Source organism: Anomaloglossus baeobatrachus, chromosome 5 (genome assembly GCF_048569485.1).
Source record: "Anomaloglossus baeobatrachus isolate aAnoBae1 chromosome 5, aAnoBae1.hap1, whole genome shotgun sequence".
NCBI lineage: Eukaryota > Metazoa > Chordata > Amphibia > Anura > Aromobatidae > Anomaloglossus > Anomaloglossus baeobatrachus.
Window position 1 is genome coordinate 27,124,707 of NC_134357.1, and position 25,130 is coordinate 27,149,836.

General features: G+C 44.3%; 1 protein-coding gene across 1 annotated transcript in view; it reads right to left on the reverse strand.

Annotated features, from left to right (window-relative positions):
- Positions 1–18,913: 18,913 nt before the first annotated feature.
- LOC142312588 (uncharacterized) overlaps positions 18,914–25,130 on the reverse strand; it is a 34,289-nt gene continuing 28,072 nt past the window's right edge. The window contains exons 7-8 of the mRNA XM_075351577.1: positions 21,963–22,075; positions 18,914–19,034 (exon numbers count right to left, since the gene is read on the reverse strand). Coding sequence (XP_075207692.1) covers positions 18,914–19,034; positions 21,963–22,075 — 234 coding nt within the window. The remainder of the gene's footprint in view (positions 19,035–21,962; positions 22,076–25,130) is intronic.

Here is a 25,130-nt window from a genome sequence, read left to right on the forward strand (position 1 = left end):
ATGCAAGTCTATGGGGCAAGAGAAACATTGCACTGCTCTCGCGTTACACCGGTGTAACGCAGCACTGACCCTCCCCTCCTCAGCGCCGCCCCCCCCCCTCTGCAGCTGTAGTCTGATCACACGATTGGACCACAGTCGCATGACCCTCGCATGACACTTGGCTCCCGCTGTGCTGCCATCGTGAGCCGAATGTCATGCGAGGATCGCAATAATCCCCGTGTGGCCTCGGCCTAACATTTCTACATTTGTATCATTGATGTATTTTGGTTTAAGTCTTTCTATTCCACTCCTGAGGAACCTTTTATGTTGAGGGGAAATGCGTTGGGTGGTCCTTTTAACCATTTTTCAAACAAAGTGGTCTTATCATTGTTGGCCTTAGCCAAGGGGAAGTTGTGATCTAATTTTGACAGATGGTATTTACCCGAATATTGGTGCATTGTTGTGGATTTATTTTCCCTGTGTGTAATTTTCACTGTCCCTTTCTTCACACTTGTAGGGCTTTTTAGGGCCCTAAGGGTCAGTCGTCAGTGAGTGTGGCACCATATGCTCAGAATTAGGATGCCGACCTCCAGGGTAAGGAGTGGTAAGAATAGCTTTTCCTTCCTTTTTAACTGGTGAGTACAACTATTTCACATGGTGGATTTTTGTGTGGTTTATGAGGCTACAGCTGATTTTTAGTATATTTTATTTGGAATGTTTTCCTGTACTTCTAATTTTACTTTGGTTTGTGGTTTTTGCTATCAGGAGAGCCAGCGGCCGGTTTGACCATTGTGAAGCAATCCCCGCATGAGTCACACGCAAGTGCGACTCCAGCCAAAGACAGAATATGTGAATATATCCCATATATATTATTCATTGATATTGTTGGGTTAAAGGGGAGTTATGTTTTAATTATAACTTGCGTATTAAAATCAGGAAATAATACATTTTTTGCCACATCTGTATTGAAATACAGTACAGTCCACATACCTGTCTTATCATGTAGTCCTTGTCCCATCTCTGCATAACACAATGGTGTGGCTCATAGAGAAGTTCTAAATTGTGCATCCATTATACCAGTGCAATGTCCCTCACATCTTATGTGAACCCCTGACATTCAGTTAGGCTACTTTCACACATCCGGTTTGAGCACTGCGGCTCAATCCGGCTGTGAAAACTATGCAACGGATGCGGCAAAAACGCCGCATCCTTTGCATAAGTTTTTACATACGGCCCGTCCGTTTTTTTCCGGTTGCGGCATGCTACTGAGCATGCGCAGTGGAAAAAAACGCATGCGGCGACCGGATGCGTTTTTTTCCGCATCGCGCCACATCTGGCCTCCATAGGTATGCATTGAAAAATGCGCCGCAGCGGCCGGATGCGGCGCGATGCGGTGTTTTTTGCCGGAGCAAAAAACGTTGCAGGGAACGTTCGATCCGGCCGCGGCATCGGCTAAATCTGCCGCATGCGGCAAAAACCGGACCGAACGCAAGCCCCTGCGGCACAATACGGCACTAATGTAAGTCTATGCAAAAAAACCTGCAACCGGCGTTAAAAAAAAAACGGTTGCGGTTTTTCTGCAGAACGCCGTATTGTGCCGCAGAGCAAAAAACCGGATGTGTGAAAGTAGCCTTAGTACTAGGTTTATAGGACATGGTATATGAGCCGAGTCAATACCCCAAGACAAGAATAATGTTAAAATAATTACCATTAATAGCCTTGTGGTTACTGTAACAATTACTTAACCATGCATGGTGTTTATTCTATTTACTTCTATAACTTAGCTAATTTCCATTTATGTGATGGCTGCCACTGGTGATATATGCAAAATGGCTGCATTTAACATCATTAAAGTATGTCACATTACAATAGCAATACCTGTGTCTTCAAGGGAGGGGGGAGTTGTCAATATGTCCATCTCCTTACAGAAGGTGAGATGAAAACCAGAAAAGTGCATCAGGGCAATGTGTGAGGAAAAAGGGGAAAGTCTGTGAGAAAAAAGCTAATCGGTGAGTAAGAGAATGACATGGTGGGCAGTCTGTGAGAGAGACAAGGACATACAGGATAGTCTGTGAGGGAGAAAATGACATGGTGGGCAGTCTGTGAGAGAGACAAGGACATACAGGATAGCCTGTGAGGGAGAAAATGACATGGTGGGCAGTCTGTGAGAGAGACAAGGACATACAGGATAGTCAGTGAGGGAGAAAACGACATGTGGGCAGTCTGTGAGAGAGACAAGGACATACAGGATAGCCTGTGAGGGAGAAAATGACATGGTGGGCAGTCTGTGAGAGAGACAAGGACATACAGGATAGTCAGTGAGGGAGAAAATGACATGGTGGGCAGTCTGTGAGAGAGACAAGGACATACAGGATAGTCTGTGAGGGAGAAAATGACATGGTGGGCAGTCTGTGAGAGAGACAAGGACATACAGGATAGTCAGTGAGGGAGAAAATGACATGGTGGGCAGTCTGTGAGGAAGAGAATAACAGAGGACAGTCTGAGGGAGAAAAGAATATGGAGGGAATTCAGAGAGGGACATAGAGGACAGTCTGTGAGGGAGAGAGGGACATGGAAGGCAGTTGTAAAGGTTAAAAGGATGTATAGGATAGTTTGTGAGGTGGGAAAAGGACATGGAGGACAGTCTGTGAAGAAGAGTAAGACATAGTGGACGATATGTGGATCATATGAGGAAGATAATAATATGGAGGACATTCTGTGTGAGAGAGAAACATTTAGAACAGTCTGTGGAAGAGAGAAGATGGAGGGAAGTCTGTGAGGTAGAGAGGGACATGGATGACAGTCTGTGAGGGAGAAAAGTAAATGGTGACAGTTTCTGAGGGAGAGAAAGACATGGACAATTTGTAAGGGAGAAAACTACATATGGAACAGTCTGTGCAGGAGTGGAGTACCTGGAGAGCAGTCTTAAGGAGAAAAGCAAATAGAAGACAGTCTGTGTTGGAGAAAATGACATGGAGGACACTGAGGAAGAAAAGTACATTGACCATAGTCTGTGAGGGAGAGAAGAACATGGAGGACAGTTTGTGAGGGAGAAAATGACACAACAGTGTTTGAAGGAGAGGAGGACATGGAGAGCACTTTGGGATGTAGAAAAGTAAATAAAAGACAGTCTGTGAGGGAGAGAAAGAAAGGTCAGTCTGAGGGAGAAAATGACATGGAGCACAGTCTGTGAGGGAGAATATGACATGGAGCACATTCTGTGAGAGAACATGACATGGAGACAGTCTGTGAAGGAGAAAATTACATGGAGAAGAGTCTGTGAGAGAAATAAATGACATGGAGCACAGTGTGTGAGAGAAAAAATGACATTGAGCATGGTCTGTGAGGGAGGAAATGACATGGATGACAGTCTGTGAGGGAGAAAATGACATGGGGCACAGTCTGTGAGGGAGGAAATGACATGGAGGACAGTCTGTGAGGGAGGAGATGACATGGAGGACAGTCTGTGAGGGAGAATATGACATGGAGCACAGTCTGTGAGAGAGAAAATGACATGGAGGACATTCTGTGAGAGAACATGACATGGAGACAGTCTGTGAAGGAGAAAATTACATGGAGAAGAGTCTGTGAGAGAGAAAATGACATGGAGGACAGTCTGTGTGAGAGAAAATGACATGGAGGACAGTCTGTGAGTGAGAAAATGACATAGAGACAGTCTGTGAGGGAGAAAATGACATGGAGAAGAGTCTGTGAGAGAAACAAATGACATGGAGCACAGTCTGTGAGGAGGGAAATGACATGGAGGACAGTCTGTGAGGGAGAAAATGACATGGAGGACAGTCTGTGAGGGGGGAAATGACATGGATGACAGTCTGTGAGGGAGAAAATGACATGGAGGACAGTCTGTGAGGGAGGAAATGACATGGAGGACCGTCTGTGAGGGAGGAAATGACATGGAGAAGTGTCTGTGAGAGAAACAAATGACATATAGCACAGTCTGTGAGGGAGGAAATGACATGGAGCACAGTCTGTGAGGGGGGAAATGACATGGAGGACAGTCTGTGAGGGAGGAAATGACATGGAGAAGTGTCTGTGAGAGAAACAAATGACATGGAGCACAGTCTGTGAGGGGGGAAATGACATGGAGGACAGTCTGTGAGGGAGAAAATGACATGGAGCACAGTCTGTGAGGGAGGAAATGACATGGAGGACAGTCTGTGAGGGGGGAAATGACATGGAGGACAGTCTGTGAGGGGGGAAATGACATGGAGGACAGTCTGTGAGGGGGGAAATGACATGGAGGACAGTCTGTGAGGGGGGAAATGACATGGAGGACAGTCTGTGAGGGGGGAAATGACATGGAGGACAGTCTGTGAGGGGGGAAATGACATGGAGGACAGTCTGTGAGGGGGAAATGACATGGAAGACAGTCTGTGAGGGGGAAATGACATGGAGGAGAGTCTGAGGGAGAAAATGACATGGAGCACACTATGTGAGGGGGGAAATGACATGGAGAACAGTCTGTGAGGGAGGAAATGACATGGATGACAGTCTGTGAGGGAGAAAATGACATGGGGCACAGTCTGTGAGGGAGGAAATGACATGGAGGACAGTCTGTGAGGGAGGAGATGACATGGAGGACAGTCTGTGAGGGAGAATATGACATGGAGCACAGTCTGTGAGAGAGAAAATGACATGGAGGACATTCTGTGAGAGAACATGACATGGAGACAGTCTGTGAAGGAGAAAATTACATGGAGAAGAGTCTGTGAGAGAGAAAATGACATGGAGGACAGTCTGTGTGAGAGAAAATGACATGGAGGACAGTCTGTGAGTGAGAAAATGACATAGAGACAGTCTGTGAGGGAGAAAATGACATGGAGAAGAGTCTGTGAGAGAAACAAATGACATGGAGCACAGTCTGTGAGGAGGGAAATGACATGGAGGACAGTCTGTGAGGGAGGAAATGACATGGATGACAGTCTGTGAGGGAGAAAATGACATGGAGGACAGTCTGTGAGGGAGGAAATGACATGGAGGACCGTCTGTGAGGGAGGAAATGACATGGAGAAGTGTCTGTGAGAGAAACAAATGACATATAGCACAGTCTGTGAGGGAGGAAATGACATGGAGCACAGTCTGTGAGGGGGGAAATGACATGGAGGACAGTCTGTGAGGGAGGAAATGACATGGAGAAGTGTCTGTGAGAGAAACAAATGACATGGAGCACAGTCTGTGAGGGGGGAAATGACATGGAGGACAGTCTGTGAGGGAGAAAATGACATGGAGCACAGTCTGTGAGGGAGGAAATGACATGGAGGACAGTCTGTGAGGGGGGAAATGACATGGAGGACAGTCTGTGAGGGGGGAAATGACATGGAGGACAGTCTGTGAGGGGGGAAATGACATGGAGGACAGTCTGTGAGGGGGGAAATGACATGGAGGACAGTCTGTGAGGGGGGAAATGACATGGAGGACAGTCTGTGAGGGGGGAAATGACATGGAGGACAGTCTGTGAGGGGGAAATGACATGGAAGACAGTCTGTGAGGGGGAAATGACATGGAGGAGAGTCTGAGGGAGAAAATGACATGGAGCACACTATGTGAGGGGGGAAATGACATGGAGAACAGTCTGTGAGGGAGGAAATGACATGGAGGACAGTCTGTGAGGGAGGAGATGACATGGAGGACAGTCTGTGAGGGAGAAAATGACATGCAGGACAGTCTGTGAGGGAGAAAATGACATGGAGCACAGTCTGTGAGAGAGAAAATGACATGGAGGACATTCTGTGAGAGAGAACATGACATGGAGACAGTCTGTGAAAAAGAAAATTACATGGAGCACAGTCTGTGAGAGAGAAAATGACATGGAGGACAATCTGTGAGGGAGAAAATGACATGGAGAAGAGTCTGTGAGAGAAACAAATGACATGGAGCACAGTCTGTGAGGGGGGAAATTACATGGAGGACAGTCTGTGAGGGAGAAAATGACATGGAGGACAGTCTGTGAGGGAGGAAATGACATGGATGACAGTCGTCTGTGAGGGAGGAAATGACATGGAGGACAGTCTGTGAGGGAGGAATGACATGGTAGACAGTCTGTGAGGGAGGAAATGACATGGAAGACCGTCTGTGAGGGAGGAAATGACATGGAGAAGTGTCTGTGAGAGAAACAAATGATATGGAGCACAGTCTGTGAGGGAGGAAATGACATGGAGGACAGTCTGTGAGGGGGGAAATGACATGGAGGACAGTCTGTGAGGGGGGAAATGACATGGAGGACAGTCTGTGAGGGGGGAAATGACATGGAGGACAGTCTGTGAGGGAGGAAATGACATGGAGGACAGTCTGTGAGGGGGAAATGACATGGAAGACAGTCTGTGAGGGGGAAATGACATGGAGGAGAGTCTGAGGGAGAAAATGACATGGTGCACACTCTGTGAGGGGGGAATGACATGGAGGACAGTCTGTGAGGGAGGAAATGACATGGAGGACAGTCTGTGAGGGAGGAAATGACATGGAGGACAGTCTGTGAGGAAGGAAATGACATGGAGGACAGTCTGTGAGGGGGGAAATGACATGGAGGACAGTCTGTGAGGGAGGAAATGACATGGAGGACAGTCTGTGAGGGGGGAAATGACATGGAGGACAGTCTGTGAGGGGGGAAATGACATGGAGGACAGTCTGTGAGGGGGGAAATGACATGGAGGACAGTCTGTGAGGGGGGAAATGACATGGAGGACAGTCTGTGAGGGGGGAAATGACATGGAGGACAGTCTGTGAGGGGGGAAATGACATAGAGGACAGTCTGTGAGGGGGGAAATGACATGGAGGACAGTCTGTGAGGGGGGAAATGACATGGAGGACAGTCTCTGAGGGAGAAAATGACATGGAGGACAGTCTGTGAGGGAGGAAATGACATGGAGGACAGTCTGTGAGGGAGAAAATGACATGGAGCACAGTCTGTGAGGGAGGAAAGGACATGGAGGACAGTCTGTGAGGGAGGAAATGACATGGAGGACCGTCTGTGAGGGAGGAAATGACATGGAGAAGTGTCTGTGAGAGAAACAAATGACATGGAGCACAGTCTGTGAGGGGGGAAATGACATGGAGGACAGTCTGTGAGGGAGAAAATGACATGGAGCACACTGTGAGGGGGGGGGAATGACATGGAGGACAGTCTGTGAGGGAGGAAATGACATGGAGGACAGTCTGTGAGGGGGGAAATGACATGGAGGACAGTCTGTGAGGGGGGAATGACATGGAGGACAGTCTGTGAGGGAGAAAATGACATGGAGCACACTCTGTGAGGGGGGGGAATGACATGGAGGACAGTCTGTGAGGGAGGAAATGACATGGAGGACAATCTGTGAGGGAGGAAATGACATGGAGGACAGTCTGTGAGGGAGGAAATGACATGGAGGACAGTCTGTGAGGGAGGAAATGACATGGAGGACAGTCTGTGAGGGGGGAAATGACATGGAGGACAGTCTGTGAGGGGGGAAATGACATGGAGGACAGTCTGTGAGGGGGAAATGACATGGAGGACAGTCTGTGAGGGGGGAAATGACATGGAGGACAGTCTGAGGGAGAAAATGACATGGAGCACACTCTGTGAGGGGGGAAATGACATGGAGGACAGTCTGTGAGGGAGGAAATGACATGGAGGACAGTCTGTGAGGGAGGAAATGACATGGAGGACAGTCTGTGAGGGGGGGAAATGACATGGAGGACAGTCTGTGAGGGGAGAAATGACATGGATGACAGTCTGTGAGGGGGGAAATGACATGGAGGATAGTCTGTGAGGGGGGAAATGACATGGAGGACAGTCTGTGAGGGGGGAAATAACATGGAGGACAGTCTGTGAGGAAGAAAATGACATGGAGGACAGTCTGTGAGGGAGGAAATGACATGGAGGACAGTCTGTGAGGGAGAAAATGAGATGGAGCACAGTCTGTGAGGGATAAAATGACACGGAGCACAGTCTGTGAGAGAGAAAATAACATGGAGGACAGTCTGAGGGAGAAAGTGACATGGAGGACAGTCTGAGGGAGAAAGTGACATGGAGGACACTGAGGAAGAAAAGTAAATTGAACACAGTGTGTGAGGGAGAGAAGAACATGGAGGACAGTTTGTGAGGGAGAAAATGACAGAACAGTGTTTGAAGGAGAGGAGGACATGGAGAGCACTTTGGGATTTGGAAAAGTAAGTAAAAGACAGTCTGTGAGGGAGAGAAAGACAGAGGTCATTCTGAGAGAGAGAAAGACAGAGGTCATTCTGAGGGAGAAAATGACATGGAGCATAGTCTGTGAGAGAAAAAAAATGACTTGGAGCACAGTCTGAGGGAGAAAATGAAATGGAGGACAGTCTGTGAGAGAAACAAAATGACATGGAGTACAGTCTGTGAGGGAGGAAATGACATGGAGGATCATTTGTGAGATAATCTTACAGTATACAAGGTACAGGGACATAAGGACGGTCTGTGAGGAATATCAGGTATGTGGTACATGAATAAGATGTGGTTATGTGAAGAGGAGTTAAGATGGTGAATTTTATGAGGAAGAGAGAACATGGAGAACAGTCTATGGACTTAGATAATGCTGTTATTATGTATGAAGCAAAATTGAAATAACAAAGAAGGAGGGGGCACAGATTGTGTCTTATCTGATGGTGTAAGGTAGATTTTTGTCCCTGAAGGAGGAGTCATGCGGCTCTGAAACGCGTCAAACAATAAAATCAAATAACCTAATCCCCATTGATCTTCAGTGAACTTCTTCTGGCAGTGTGGATTACCCCTTTTCTTTCATCTCCTCCAACGCATAATATGCTGTTATTGTAACAGCTGCTTTTAAGGGGTTTCAAATGGAGGTAGGAAAGAAAGGGCCCCTTCTATCTATGCAACACAATTGTAGAAGACCAGTAGTTGTACAAGAGACTGCAATTGCAATGAATGGTATACACAATCAAGTTATCACAGTTTCATCCACTGTAAAAAAAAAACTAGAAAAAAATTGTGAAAAACATGAAAAATATTTTTTTAAAAAATTAGAAACCTCCACCCCCCACAAAATCACCCTGCTTTTCACAAAAAAGAAATCATAAATGTTACAAAAGCAACGTATTTGGTATTGCTACATGTGTAAATGTCTAAACTAATAAAATACAACATTTTTTATCCTACATGATGAACGCCAACGGAAAAGAAAAACCGAAGTGGCAGAATCACTGCTTGTCGGTCACATCACCTGCCCCCAAAAAAATGAAGAAAAAGAGATTGGAAAGTCTTTTGAACTCCAAATTGTTAAAAATAAAAACTGGAGCTTGCAGCATAAAGATACACCCCGAAGCCTTGATAGTTCTGTCAACAGAAATTGAAAACTGGTATAACTCCTAAATATTCGACTGAATCCAAAGTAGCAAAATTAACAAAAACACAACATATTAATTCAATATCAGCGTTACCAGGTCATTTTTACCGCAAAGTGAAATTTACAAAAACCCCTCCAAAAAATGGTGATTTTTTTTTTTTATTTCTACCTAACTTGGAATTTCTTTTCTGTTTTTGTTTTTTTTTTTTTCATTACATTATATGATAAAATGAATGTCGTCTTTCAAAACTACAACTTATCAAAAAAATAACAACTATGCAAAAAAAAAAAAACTCATGCAAACATAAATAATGTATGGCTCTAAAAAGAATGCAAGTATTAAAAGCCAAAAAAAGTGTGTCAAAGGGATTAAAACAAATTAGGAGTCTATGTCTATATGAGTATATTTATTAGGAGAGGTCATCAGTATCAGATTGGTGGCGGTCCAACCTCCTCTCAGCGGGTGCCTGGAGCCGCGATGGCTGGAAGTTCACAATGTACTGTCAGTATGTCACAGTGCCCTACACTGTGTAGTGGTCGTTCAGGGGTACTGCAGCTCATATCAAATTCACTTCAATTACTTTTTTTTCCCATTTTCCCTGTAAATCTTTCTGCAGTATGTTAACATTTTACAGATATACAGTAATGCATCTCATATATTGCAGGGAACAGAACAAATTGTGTCCTGAATAGGTAAGTGTATGCATAATACTTACTCTAGTAGGGGGTAGTTTAAAAAGTTAAAAAAAAACATCTTTAGGCTTAAGGGTAAGAACACACTTTGCGATTCCACCTGCCTTTCAGCTGCTTTTTATGTACTTTTTGAGAAGCACCTTTTTCATGCCAAAAGGCATGCGTTTTGATTTACCAGCCAAGTCAATGGAAAATGTGTTTTTTCCGACCGCACTTTGCGTTTCTAAACGCTGCGTTTAATTTGCATATTTTGTGGCAAAAACCATGCGTTCAAAGAAGCAGCATGTCAGTTGTTTTTGCCATTTTGGGTGCGTTTTGCTAACATTGCAGTCAATGAGAAATGGCAAAAACCAAGATTCCTTAAAATTCCTGCATTTTACCTGCTTTTTCAGTGCAGAAAACATGTGTTTTGGACTACTAAAACGCATGCTTTTTGGACATCAAAATAATGATTTCATATGTGCCTTTACACACACACATAGTCCGACAATTAAATGAAAGAAAAATGTTAATTTATTGCTATTTTTCTAATAAATGGTATATTACCGCTATAATTTTATTCAATATTTTTATTTCCTTAATTATTTCTAAAATTTTATGTGTTCCTTTTTTTACACTTTTTTTTATTGTGTTTGACTGTTTAAACTTTAGTAGTGTCTTGATGTTCAAAACGCATCTGTCAAAACGCAGGTGGAAAAGCATGTAAAAAGCGCTGAAAACGCATCTAAAACGCGGTAAATATGCATGCGTTTTCAGCGCTAAATTTCTGAAAAAGGTAACTTTGGTCAAATCAATTAAGCCCAAAATGTGCGTTTAGAACTGCAAACAGGAGAACGCAAAGTGCGTTCTTAGCCTAAAAGAGTAAGGATATTTGCACATGGTGCATTTTTTTTTATGTGTTTTTTGACAAATCTGCACCAAACTCTGCATGAAAATCCTGAAGGCAGCAAATTTTATTATATTTCTCGAAGTGTTGTGCCTATGTTGTTTTTTATTCTGTGCAGATTTTGTTGCAGAAAGAATCTGCAGCATGTCAATTGTTGGGGTATTTTTTCCTGCATTTTTTACCTTTTTCACCTATTGACTTCATTAAAAAAAATGCATGGCAAAAAAATGTAACAAAAATGCATGCGTTTTTAGGTGCGTTTTTCTGCCAGAAGGTGCAGATTTCATGCAGAAAATTTCTGCACAAAATCTGCAGCATGTGCACTTACCCAATTGTTGCAGGCACTTTAATTGCTCTTACAGAGAAGTGGCTCAAGACAGTTCTGATCTGATATCAGGCTTCAGTTAGTGGGGACACTGGAGGATCTCTGTAGTGGCCTTATTCAGGTGTTAGAACAATTAACTCCATAGCTTTTGTCAAAGGAATTTTTTTTTATTTTACTTCATACCCGTGTTTGCGTGGGTTTCCTCCCACACTCCATCCATAGACATACAGACAGGGACTCTAAATTGTGAGTCCCAATGGGGACAGCGTTGCCCATGTATGTAAAGCGATGTGGAATTAATAGTGCTATATAAATGAATAAATATCATATCATACTTGTTACAAAAACACAGAGCACAATACAATAAAGGGGCAGAGGGTTGAATCCTGAATCTACAGGAGGCTACTCTCGAAACCAATCAGGTAAATATGAAATAGGGTGTTCTGCAAGACCTAACTCAGCACTTCTGCTACCTCTATCAAGAGAGTTGGCAAAGTAGACTGCATTTGGTTATGTGTCACAATTTAAGTACTGTATGAGTTGTTTAAACAGGTTGCCCAACAAAAACATAAATAAATTGTCAGACAACAAATAAACAAATGTATATTTGACAAGTCTATGCAAGAACATGTTATTGCTATGCACATAAGTATTCAAATAAGAGTAAAAGAGGTAATAAAGCCTCTCAATACAGCCACACATGCATCCTACTGGTTCCTATACAGACTTGTATCACTAGTTGCACAGACCCTAGTGGCTCCTCACACAGGCTGGAATATCCCTACCAGCAACACTAGAAACTCATAACTCGTGACTGTCTGCCAAAAAGGCCATCAAGTTGTTCCTTGTACCTCCTGAGGAACCAAAAGGATGGATGCTACACACTATACCTACCAGCAGGGCTGGACCACCTTAGGATATAGCCAGCAGAGAAGGCTGGTATAAGGAGAGTATGTGCTAGGACAGAGAGAATAAGTGATAACACCTGATAACCGCAAACCAACGAAAGAGAAACACAAAGATAGATAAAGCTGTGGCTTAGGAGGGACGGAAACTGACCGAGCAGCACAAAGTCACCAGATCGAGTCCTGAATTGCAGGCATGACAGTTATAAATATTACAGTACAGTATATGCAAGAAATTAACCAATTCCTGCAAGCATAAAAATGTGGCGTACTGTTACCACATTTTGATCAAGTGGCCATTATAGGCAAAGCGGAGGCCAGTACCATTGAGTACTGCAGCCTGTACCTATGACAACAGTGTGCTGTGTGTAATGGCAAAGGAACCTCACTGAGAATTCTAAGGCTATGTGCCAACGGGACTATGTACCCACAGATATATCTGCAGGTACGTCCATAGGTTTCCATCAGCTGATCCCCGGAATCCGCAGCTATCCATATCTGCGGGATTCCAGCGAAATAGCTGCGGTAAACCTGCGACATTCATGCGACTTACCTGCGGAAGTCCCGGCCTCTATCTCCATAGTGGAGAGGTGGTATTTCCGCAGGTATTTCCGCAGGAATAATTGACATGCAGTAACGTGCGGCTGCGGGACATCCGCAGCATGTTCCGCAGTCGCACATACTGCAGCATGGACACAGACACTCCCCATGTCCCATAGGATAACATGGGGAGTGTCTGTACTTGCAAAAACCTGCAGATTTATCTAGAAAATGCAGATAAATCCGCAGGTTTTCCACAGCAAAATCCGCGGGTACATAGCGTAATATAGACTGTAAATGTTGCTGCTGTCACCCCAAAGACTGTTCTTGTTACTAATGATAACCACCAAGCTCTATGCCTTTTTTACGAAGTGCAACCACAAAGCCTTTTGGCATCACTTTTTGTTTCACTCCTTAGGTATCATGTCTCGTAGTTTCGACGGGTGTAGGGTACCCAGCAGATAGATGCTGGCTGTGTTACACATTTGTGTTAGACATTTAGAAAAGTATCTCTGAGAAGGCACTATAATCATTGTACCATCATTACTCCCAAACAACACACAATAAGGTATATGGAGAAGTTAAAGCTGACAACGCTCACCAGCAGTGAAAATTATTTATTAATAACTAATTTTAAAAAAAATATCAACAGTAGGCTGGGGAAGCATGCAGATAATGTGTCCGGAAATGGATAAATAAACATGTTTCTACATTCCTGAAGAACTGCCTCATCTTGCATGTTATTTTCACGCGGATATGATAACCAAACTAAACCACCGCAATACTGATGACAAATCACATCTTACAATTAAATAAACATTAAAAACGCTTGAAGAGTTACAACAACACATGTAATGTGATTTTTTTTGTCCTGAAGAAGGAGGCTAATCTCTGAAACACGAAGACAAATAAAATCACTCCTTTTAACAAGATTTGGACTGAATTCCAATTTTGCCACAACGTGGTGTTATTCAACCCTTTCTTTGTAATGCCTTTTACATTATACATCAGGTTATGGAAGCAGCTGCTACAAGTGCTTACAGTGGCTGGGACACTCACAACCCCCACAGGTGGGAATTCTAGATCACACTTTACCCACTGCTCCTCTTGGATAAGACCCTATTTGTGCTTTTGTTACCCATTTTTTTGCTTTATAACAACACACTCAAGCCATTTTGTGTCACTCAACTCAATCTTACCCGTGGCTCAATCCGTCTCGTCGCTTCTTTTTGCAGACGTTTCTTGCTTCTGTTGCCACCTTGTGGCGCAGGACTAATATGCTCAAGACCTGTGAACCATATTACTGTTGGATCGCTGGAGTGACCCTCACAAGTGTATTTTATTAACAGTATGGAGCCTGTTACTGATTGGATGGAATAAATGTGTTTGCTAATCCTTTTCGTCTAAACATCTGATGATTTTCCCTATGTAATAACATTGACAAGGAGAAAACATGGCAAACTACAAATCATGACTTATGTGAACTGAAAAGGAGAAACATATGTGCTGTTGAATCCATCTGTATCATTTTCATACTTAAATTAAAATGAAAGAACAGATACTTATCCGTCATACAATACCTTTGGGGAGGTGACTGCTTTGGCTCAAAATTTATTGTGCAGTCGGGCAACCACCCCAAAACATGTCAATGTCATTAAGAACGATGCTCAGGATAAAGAAGAGCAAGGAGTCCTAAAGCAGATGATCTAGCCCCACAGAGCCCTGATCTCATATCATCCCGTCTGTCAAGTATCACATAAAGAGACAGGAGGATCTGCACAAGCCTCATACCCAGAAGATCGGGGTCAGGTCTCCAAGATGTTTGGAGAAACCTCCTGCCAACTTTCACAATTTCTCAGGGCCCCACTCTCTTAGGGATCCAAGCAGTTGTATTCCGAGGTTCAGATTATTTAAGGACCTTTGATTACTTTACAGTCATGTGACCAAATGTCTCTTAATTGCATAAGTCTAAAAGAACTGAACAGGAGACAGGCTGATATGCAGGACTGGCATCAGAGGGATGGGATAGCAAACTAGGCAATGTCACAGGGCCCCCATTCTCCTATGGTTTATATCCTGATGATAAGACTGCTTTAGAACCTTTGTGACATCACATCATGTGACCAAAGGTCATTGCAGGAATCTAAAGCTGATGATAAGACAGGCTGGTATGTGTGTGTGTGTCTGGATGGTTGTGGCTAAAGCCCCCGTCACATTTAGCGACTTACCAGCGATCCCGAAAACGATGCGACCTGATAAGGATCGCTGGTAAGTCGCTGGGAGGTCGCTGATGAGATGTCACACAGTCAGACCTTACCAACGACTCAGTAACGATACAGGTAGTAGCGACCTGTATAACGATCTCAGCACTCACTGGGACCCTGTCACACAGTGTTAAGCATAGCGATGCGTTCTGCCCAGCAGGACATCGCCTTTGAAGAAAATGGTCCCAACCATTCAGCAACGACTAGCGATCTCAGAGCAGGGGCCTGATCGCTGGTAGGTGTCACACATAACAAGATCGCTGATTATTATTATTATTTATTATTATAGCGCCATTTATTCCATGGCGCTTTACAAGTGAAAGAGGTTATACGTACAACAATCATTAACAGTACAAGACAGACTGGTATAGGAGGAGAGAGGACCCTGCCCGCGAGGGCTCACAGTCTACAGGGAATGGGTGGTGGTACAATAGGTGAGGACAGAGCTGGTTGCGCAGTGGTCTGATGAGTCAGTGGGCTGATGAGTCACGAAACCGGTGACGCAGCAACGATCTCATTAACGATTTTGTTAGCGATCTCGTTGTGTGTGACAGGGCCTTAAATCCCAGTGGATAGAAGTACCTGTGGGCGTGACCGGCTTCCTTAGTGGGTTTGACGGCTTGTTTGGTTTCGTGGCGATGTTTTCTTCCGTCCACTATACCATGCTTCCCCCCCCCCCCCTGCACCCTTTCATCTGGGGGTCTTTTCCCAGACACCCGCTTCTATTATAATCAACTTTATGCTGACGTGGACTTAGAAAAATAATGTATCTTCTTGGTATAAGCAAAAAATAATATAAGACTCTGTTTTCAGGGAAATTTGGTATGTAATTTTTACATGCTAAATTGGACCTCAACAAAAAGCAGAGATTTCTTCTTTCCCAAGTGGAGTCATTTTAGGGATATTTTCAAGAATCTGACACCTCAGAAAAGACATAATGGTGCTCGAAACCAGTGATGGAAACAATAATCTCTAGGCCAAAATTGGCAATTTTTATTTTTTAGCCATAAAAGGACCCAGTAAGTACAAAAACAAGCATGTTTGGTAGAATCAAGCATAGGATGGATAGAACAATGTTTTATAAAGTCATTTTGACCAATGGTTTATAGTTAGGTCCAGAAATATTTGGACAGTGACACAATTTTCGCGAGTTGGGCTCTGCATGCCACCACATTGGATTTGAAATGAAACCTCTACAACAGAATTCAAGTGCAGATTGTAACGTTTAATTTGAAGGTTTGAACAAAAATATCTGATAGAAATTGTAGGAATTGTACACATTTCTTTACAAACACTCCACATTTTAGGAGGTCAAAAGTAATTGGACAAATAAACCAAACCCAAACAAAATATTTTTATTTTCAATATTTTGTTGCGAATCCTTTGGAGACAATCAATGCCTTAAGTCTGGAACCCATGGACATCACCAAACGCTGGGTTTCCTCCTTCTTAATGCTTTGCCAGGCCTTTACAGCCGCAGCCTTCAGGTCTTGCTTGTTTGTGGGTCTTTCTGTCTTAAGTCTGGATTTGAACAAGTGAAATGCATGCTCAATTGGGTTAAGATCTGGTGATTGACTTGGCCATTGCAGAATGTTCCACTTTTTTGCACTCATGAACTCCTGGGTAGCTTTGGCTGTATGCTTGGGGTCATTGTCCATCTGTACTATGAAGCGCTGTCCGATCAACTTTGCGGCATTTGGCTGAATCTGGGCTGAAAGTATATCCTGGTACACTTCAGAATTCATCCGGCTACTCTTTTCTGCTGTTATGTAAACAATAAACACAAGTGACCCAGTGCCATTGAAAGCCATGCATGCCCATGCTATCACGTTGCCTCCACCATGTTTTACAGAGGATGGATCATGTGCCGTTCCCTTTCTTCTCCAAACTTTTTTCTTCCCATCATTCTGGTACAGGTTGATCTTGGTCTCATCTGTCCATAGAATACTTTTCCAGAACTGAGCTGGCTTCATGAGGTGTTTTTCAGCAAATTTAACTCTGGCCTGTCTATTTTTGGAATTGATGAATGGTTTGCATCTAGATGTGAACCCTTTGTATTTACTTTCATGGAGTCTTCTCTTTACTGTTGACTTAGAGACAGATACACCTACTTCACTGAGAGTGTTCTGGACTTCAGTTGATGTTGTGAACGGGTTCTTCTTCACCAAAGAAAGTATGCGGCGATCATCCACCACTGTTGTCATCCGTGGACGCCCAGGCCTTTTTGAGTTCCCAAGCTCACCAGTCAATTCCTTTTTTCTCAGAATGTACCCGACTGTTGATTTTGCTACTCCAAGCATGTCTGCTATCTCTCTGATGGATTTTTTCTTTTTTTTCAGCCTCAGGATGTTCTGCTTCACCTCAATTGAGAGTTCCTTAGACCGCATGTTGTCTGGTCACAGCAACAGCTTCCAAATGCAAAACCACACACCTGTAATCAACCCCAGACCTTTTAACTACTTCATTGATTACAGGTTAACGAGGGAGACGCCTTCAGAGTTAATTGCCGCCCTTAGAGTCCCTTGTCCAATTACTTTTGGTCCCTTGAAAAAGAGGAGGCTATGCATTACAGAGCTATGATTCCTAAACCCTTTCTCCAATTTGGATGTGAAAACTCTCATATTGCAGCTGGGAGTGTGCACTTTCAGCCCATATTATATATATAATTGTATTTCTGAACATGTTTTTGTAAACAGCTAAAATAACAAAACTTGTGTCACTGTCCAAATATTTCTGGACCTAACTGTATGCAACATATGAATTGCTTTATACCTCAAAATTACAGATAATGTACTAGTATACAAAATAACAAAATAACGAAATACAGCAGCATATTTGGTATTCATGTAATCATAAGAAATATGGAAATAAATCTAGAGGCATGCAACTTTTAATTATTAAATATTCTTATACCTGAAGTGGAAAAAAAAATGCATTTTTCACATTATTTTTGTCTGTTTGTAAAACTAACAGAGAAAACCTGAAGCAAATGCCTATAGTATATCACCAAAAGGTAAAGCAATTTCAGATCCATCCCAGATGCATCACCTCAGATTCCACTTATGGCAACAATTTTTAGGAGATAATACCCATTTTATAGCTTTAGCATACATTAAGATGCTTCACGCAATACGGTCCTTGTACCGACTGTGATGCACGGACTGAAGACAAGTTAGGAATATAGGAAGAAGAGCCACCAAGATGGTAGAAGGTCTGCAAACCATGTATTATGAAAACCGACTAAAAGAACTAGGAATGTTTAGTTTGCAAAAGAGAAGGTTGAGAGGAGACTTAATAGCGGTCTACAAATATCTGAAAGGCAGTCACAGTGCAGGGGGAACCACCCTATTCTCATTAGCAAAAGGAAGTACAAGAAGCAATAGGATGAAGCTAAAAGGAAAGAGATTCAGATTAGACATTATGAAAAACTTTCTGTCGGTGAGGGTAGTGAGAGAGTGGAACAGGCGACCACGGGAGGTAGTGAGGGCACTCAGCGAGTGAAACAGGCTACTACGGGAGGTAGCGAGGGCAGTCAAAGAGTGGAACAGGTGACCACGGGAGGTAGTGAGGGCAGTCAAAGAGTGGAACAGGCAACTACAGGAGGTAGGGAGTGCAGTCAGGGAGTGGAACAGGCTACCGCGGGAGGTAGTGAACGCTCCATCAACAGAAATCTTCAAGCGGAAGCTGGATAAATATATAGCTGGGATGATTTTGGAAAACCTGCACTCGCAGGGGGTTGGACCCAATGGCGATTGAGGTCCCTTCCAACTCTACCATTCTATGATTCTATGAATATATGAGGCCGTGACATTCAGGTCAGAAGACTGGTGGCCAGTCTTGGTTTCATAGTTTGGTTTCATGATTTGTTCACTAATCATGTTGTATGGATGTCTGAAGAAGGCTTTACACTGGATCTTATTTTTACCTTGCAGATTATTATGATATAAGGAGATTATAAATCATCTTTCTATATATTGTAATAATAATGAGGGTCAGATCCGCACAGCTTTCTTTAGACACGTCCATCTAGTTATAGAACTGCAACTGGTTTTATAATAACCCGATTTAGTCATTGATACGCAGCCTCCGGATTCTTGTGTCTTTATCTGAAACCTGAATAACAAGGAGAAAAAAAAAAGGAAATAATGAGAAATCACTAATTATAAGGAAGGTCCAGATCACGGTGATAAGATTTATTACAGGCAGGTCATGTGCACGTGACCATATTTTCGATCGCTTTTTTAAAATTTTTACCCTTGAAAAAGAACAGAACACACTCATACCAATGTTAATTAATGAGGCAGTGCAGATGACCAATTTTTTTCAGCAACTGAATCTGTGAATGAAAAAAATCTCCCAATGCTCGATTTTCCTGAGACAATAAGACTCATTCAAGTCTATGGGTGCGAGAAAAAAAAAAATCGGATAGTATAGGAAGCCACAGTGATGTCATGATGTTACTTCGGGATAACGAGGGACAGGAGGCTGCTATGTTGCCCCTTAGCCTAAGGGACCATAGGCTATAACTCACCTCTGGATTACCCTTAATCGTGAAGACACCGGAGTCCTGTGCCTTTCGATACTTCTGAGAAATACTACTCTAATACCCCCCTCTCCTCAGGAAGGGATGGGCAGGAGTGAGAGAGATGGATAGATAATGACAGACAAGGGAAAACCAAAACTCTAACACACTGTACACACACAGGAATAAACAAAGAGAGACTCTGGAGAAAAACAAGAGAAGGAGGGTAGCAACAAAAAGACAATAAGAGTAAACTCCACACCTACACACAGCAACAGGTATCATACCAGATGGTTTGGGGAAGTGTGTTGTGCTCCAGACTAACTAAGATAAACTATCGCTGACGTAGGTGGAAGGATCAAGCCAGCATATATAGGAGGAGAGGAGATATGATTGGCTTCCCCACAACATGTGATCAAAGAAAACTAAAGCTGGGTTCACACTAAGCGACAGCGACAACGACGTCGCTGTTACTTCACCATTTTCTGTGACGTAGCAGCGACCTTGTAAGTCGCTGTTATGATCGCTGCTTAGCTGTCAAACACAGCAGCCGAAGCAGCGATCATAACGACAAGCGTCGCTGTGCTGCAACATGTGCAGAGAGCAGGGAGCTGCGCACACTGAGCGCTGGCTCCCTGCTCTCCTAGCTACAGTACACATCGGGTTAATTACACGATGTGTACTGCAGCTACATGTGCAGAGAGCAGGAGCCGCGCACACTGCTTAGCGCTGGTTCCCTGCTCTCCTAGCTACAGTACACATCGGGTTAATTAACCGATGTGTACTGCAGCTACATGTGCAGAGAGCAGGAGCCGGCACTGGCAGCGTGGGAGCGGCGGAGGCTGGTAACGAAGGTAAATATCGGGTAACCACCTTGGGTACCCGATGTTTACCTTGGTTACAGCTTGCCGCAGCTGCCAGATGCCGGCTCCTGCTCCCTGCTCGCTTCATTTCGTCGCTCTCTCGCTGTCACACACAGCGATCTGTGCGTCACAGCGGAAGAGCGATGACCAAAAAATGAAGCTGGACATTCAGCAACGAGCGGCGACCTCACAGCAGGGGCCAGCTCGTTGCTGGATGTCACACACAGCGACAGCGAGGGGACGTCGCTGTAGCATCACAGAAAATGGTGACGTAGCAGCGACGTCGTTGTCGTTGTCGCTGTGTGTGACACCACCTTTAGAAGCAGACCAGCACAGATTAACTCTTGCTATCCTGCCTATGAATTACTACTCTGCAGGTCAACACCCAAGTCTGCCTGCATTAATCACAGACACCAGAGAAGTGATTGGGCGAAGTGATAGAATCTGTAGTCTGAACAGAACCTGATGTAACTGTAGCGCCCCACGGTAAGGTCTTTTAACCTATTCATAGCTGGGTCGGTGGTGCAGATCCTCTGCGTCGTCACGGGGTGGCTTGGCCCGGTTCCGTTGCCCCAAGGTGTACAGGAAGGGAGAGATAGCGGTGGAAAGTAGGCAGGAATGAAGTATGAGGGTCGTAGTCTGAGGTGGAGGACGGGGGTGACGGTGAGGAAAGTCTATTAGGATGATCGTGATGCCACCTGTGGTACGCGGCCAGTAAACCACCACAATCCATCCAACACATAACACGGAAGCTCTCCCACTGGGACTGGGCTAGGGTAGGTGCTGGGGTGGCCATCATGAGATATGGGACCTCTTGCCCACTAGTTCAGCAACCTGGGAGGCAGGGCACCTACAGGGGAAGTTAGAAGCCATCTCACACATTATTCAGTTAGCTCCAGGTGCAGCATGCGCCAGGTCACACTCAAGAGTTAGCAGGAGACAGCGTCCGCGTCAGGTCGGACCAAGGAACGGACAAGGAAGCAAAGACAAGAGTAGCAAGGGGCCCATGGCATGGAGCTGGAGGCTCGACCCGGGTTCTTAGGAAGAAGGGGAATCCTAGGGTTCACGGGGAGTGCAGCAGGCACCCGGAACCCATTCCACGGCCTTGGAGCTGGGGTGGAGGGAAACCATCGAAAGGAAACGTACAGACCTCCGAACTATTCGGGATCGGCTGATCGGCTGAGGCTCATCACAGCGGGACACTACACATCAAGGGCAGAGTGACTTCAGTGAGTAAAAAGAACTTGAACTGTGCTGTCTGTGTCGTCCCATCATTGCCGGCGCCCTCACCATCGCGCCCCTGCGCCATAGGAGAGTACTACTCCTAGCATCCTCCCTGGGGCCTAGCTCTGCCTGTGGAGAACTGCAACACCTGAACTGCGTCACCATTCGCCTCAGTAGAGAAGGCACCTGCAGAGGCGGCTAATAACTGGCCGCATACCACAGGTGGCGTCACGTATAACTACTCCCATCATCCCCATTCCCCATCTAAATTGACACCGCTGGGGTCACGGAACTGGACCAGGCCGCTGTGACAACCCAAACCAACACTGGCCCGGTGACAAAAAAACCCCCAAGACCCCGTGGACGCGTCAATTTTGGCGTCATGTACAGGATTCAAACCTGGGCGCTACACTGGTATCAGGAGTCACTTACAAGCTGCTGGAAAAATGCTCTCCATCCACCCATCTCCAGACGTCTCCATCACGGTGAAGTCCGATCCAATATACATCTGTTAGCTTTTGTTTGAGAGTTCTCTCTATAAACTCCTATGAGAAAAATTATTTTTCATTTATTTTTTCTAAAAATATTTGTATAAACATTACATCCAAATGACAAAACTTCACAACCTTCTGTGTTGTTCTGATATGCAGTCTGTATTTTATATTATTGTGTTCTAGATGCTGCAGAACATCTATATAATGGAGCAGACATACTGCACATAGATACAGATATAGCCTTTTGTAAACTAATGCACAAGAAAGGTAGCATGATGTAAAGTACATAGTTACCATCAGGATACATTTTTTGCATGGTGACATCCTTGTCAATGTCAGAAATTCTACATCTGTAGCCACATAATAGAGGCAGGATGATGCTTTGTGCCGATACATTAATATTTACTCCTCCATATACTGAAGCATGCCAGTTACAGTTCATGTCCTGTGTAGTTTCTGCTTCTTTTAGGATGACTGCTCCAATTTATATTTTATGGCCACATACAGGGTGGAAGACTAAAGTAAGTGATCAAACTCATTATTATGGATGTTTAGGTTCGCCAGGTTCTGCCAGATTTCAGTTAAATGTTCGGTTCGGGACCCGGACTTGACCCGAACCTTACCCCGGATGCCATATAGGTAAATGGAGACCTCAACTTTGGTGTTGTAAATTGGCTGTAAAAAGTCATGGAAAGGGCTAGGGGACTGCGAAAGGAAGAAAAATGGGGGTAAGAGCAGGATAATTGCTCTTCAAACAAATATGGATAGGGAATAAATTAAAAAAAAAGACGTGGATCCCATCTATTTTTTATAACCAGCCAAGGTCACGCAGAAAGCTGTGAGCTGGTATTATCAGGCAGGGAAGGCCCATAGCTGTTTGGCACTTCTCAGCTTATAAATAGTAGCCCGCAGTCACCCCAGAAGTGCTGCATCTAATAGATGTAACAATTTTGGCACTTTGCCTGACTCTTCCCAATTGCCCTGGTGCATTTGCAATCGGGTTAAAACTTGCAATGTACTCGAATGGTGTTATGTTCCATGGCATCTATCGAATCCTATGGAGCCTTGTTCTCAGAACAAGGCTCCACACATCATGCTTGTGAGAAATTCCGTACCTATCGATACTGGTGACCGGGAGTGACCTATTGAGAGTTGTTCTAAGGAAGTTTTCAGAAAAAGGCTTCATAAGATTTGATGGACATTGTGGAAAATTACACCATTGCATTACATCAGAACATTAAGGATTTGTTTTTAATTACCGTAATATTTGTAAATGAGGGAGTATGGGGCAGTCTTTAGACACCATTTGATTACGTGGGAACTTCTAGGATTTTTTAAAATTAATAAATCAGTGAACGAGGGAGTGTGGCAGAGTCTTTAACCAAATAAACTATTTTTTTAACCTGTGCGTGTGTTCTTTAACTGTGTACTTACTGAGGGAGTACTGGGGGTATCTGATAGATGCCTCTACATTACTAACCCCTGGGCTTGATGCCAGCTGTCAATTCACAGCTGACATTAAAGCTATGTGCACACACTGCGTTTTTTTGCGTTTTTTAGCGCTAAAAATGCACAGAAACGCAGGGTCTTTAAAAAAACGCATGAAAAAAACGCATGCTTTTTACCGCGTTTTGGTGCGTTTTTGGCTGCGTTTTGCTGCGTTTTTGCTCATTGCGTTTTTCTGCGTTTTTTTATCAACATTGCCATTGCCATTAAAGATTGTTGAAAGAAAAAAAAAAAGGTCTGATGTTCTTCATTCTCCACTAGTGTATGCAGGAGAGCAGACAGCTGCAGAACTACAAGGCTCAGCATGCTCCATTCAGGACTGTATGCTGGAGGGAGAGTCAGGGGGAGCAGACCTACAAGGCTCAGCATACTCCATCCACTAGTGGATGCAGGAGAGCAGACAGCAGCTGCAGAACTACAAGGCTCAGCATCCTCCATCCAATAGTGTATGCAGGAGAGCAGACAGCAGCTGTCGAACTACAAGGCTCAGCATCCTCCTTCCAGGACTGTATGCAGGATTTCTTTGCCCCCCCCAAACAAAAAAAATGACGTGGGCTTCGCCATATTTTTGTATGCTAGCCAGGTACAGCAGGCAGGTATGGGCTGTCCCCAACCCCCAGCTGCCTATTTGTACCCGGCTGGAAACCAAAAATATAGGGAAGCCCTTTTTTTTTTAATTATTTCATGAATTTCATGAAATAATTAAAAAGAAAAAATGACGTGGGCTTCTCCTTATTTTTGTGTCTAGCCAGTACAACTAGGCAGCTGGGGATTGGAATCCGCAATGCAGAGTGCCCAAGCTTTCTGGGCACCCCCGCTGTGAATTGCAGTCTGCAGCCACCCCAGAAAATGGTGCTTTCATAGAAGCGCCATCTTCTGGCGCTGTATCCAACTCTTCCAGCTGCCCTGATGCCGGTGGCTCGCTGGGTAATAATCGGGTTAGGGCTAGCTGTGTATTATCAGCTGGCCCTAAGCCCGAAATTCATGGTGTCACGCCAATATTAGACATGGCCACCATGAATTTCTAGTAAAGATAAAAAAAAAGCACAACACAGAAAAATATTTTTATTAGAAATAAAACACAGCACAATTAGTGACTCCATCTTTATTGAAATAAAGAACCCCCCTCCGCAGTAATCCTGGGTTAAGGGTCCCGCGCTGTCCAATCCGGATCCAATATCATCTGATCGGTTTGCTGGAAGGCAAAGCTATCAGTTGATGTGTCAGGTTCAAGGCCTGAATCACATGAGACAGCAGCTGATTGTATAAAGGGCTTTTATACAATCAGCTGATGCATCAGTGCAAAAAAACAATACAAAAAAAAACACTTCTGTGCAGCGTCGGACAGGCTACCGGAGGAATCTCCAGTAATGCCAGTCCTGGCCGCGGTTACCTGCACTGCACTATGGAGCTCTCACCTGAGCTCTGGCGTGCAGCCTGGACTTTACAGCGAGCACCGAGTGACTGATTCCACGGCACTTGCGATTCAGTTCATGACAGCTGCAGACATCCCGGGCTGATCTCCGGTGTTCTCACCTGAACTCCGGAGATCACCCCGGCCTGTCTGCAGCTGTCATGAACTGACTGCAAGTGCCGGGGA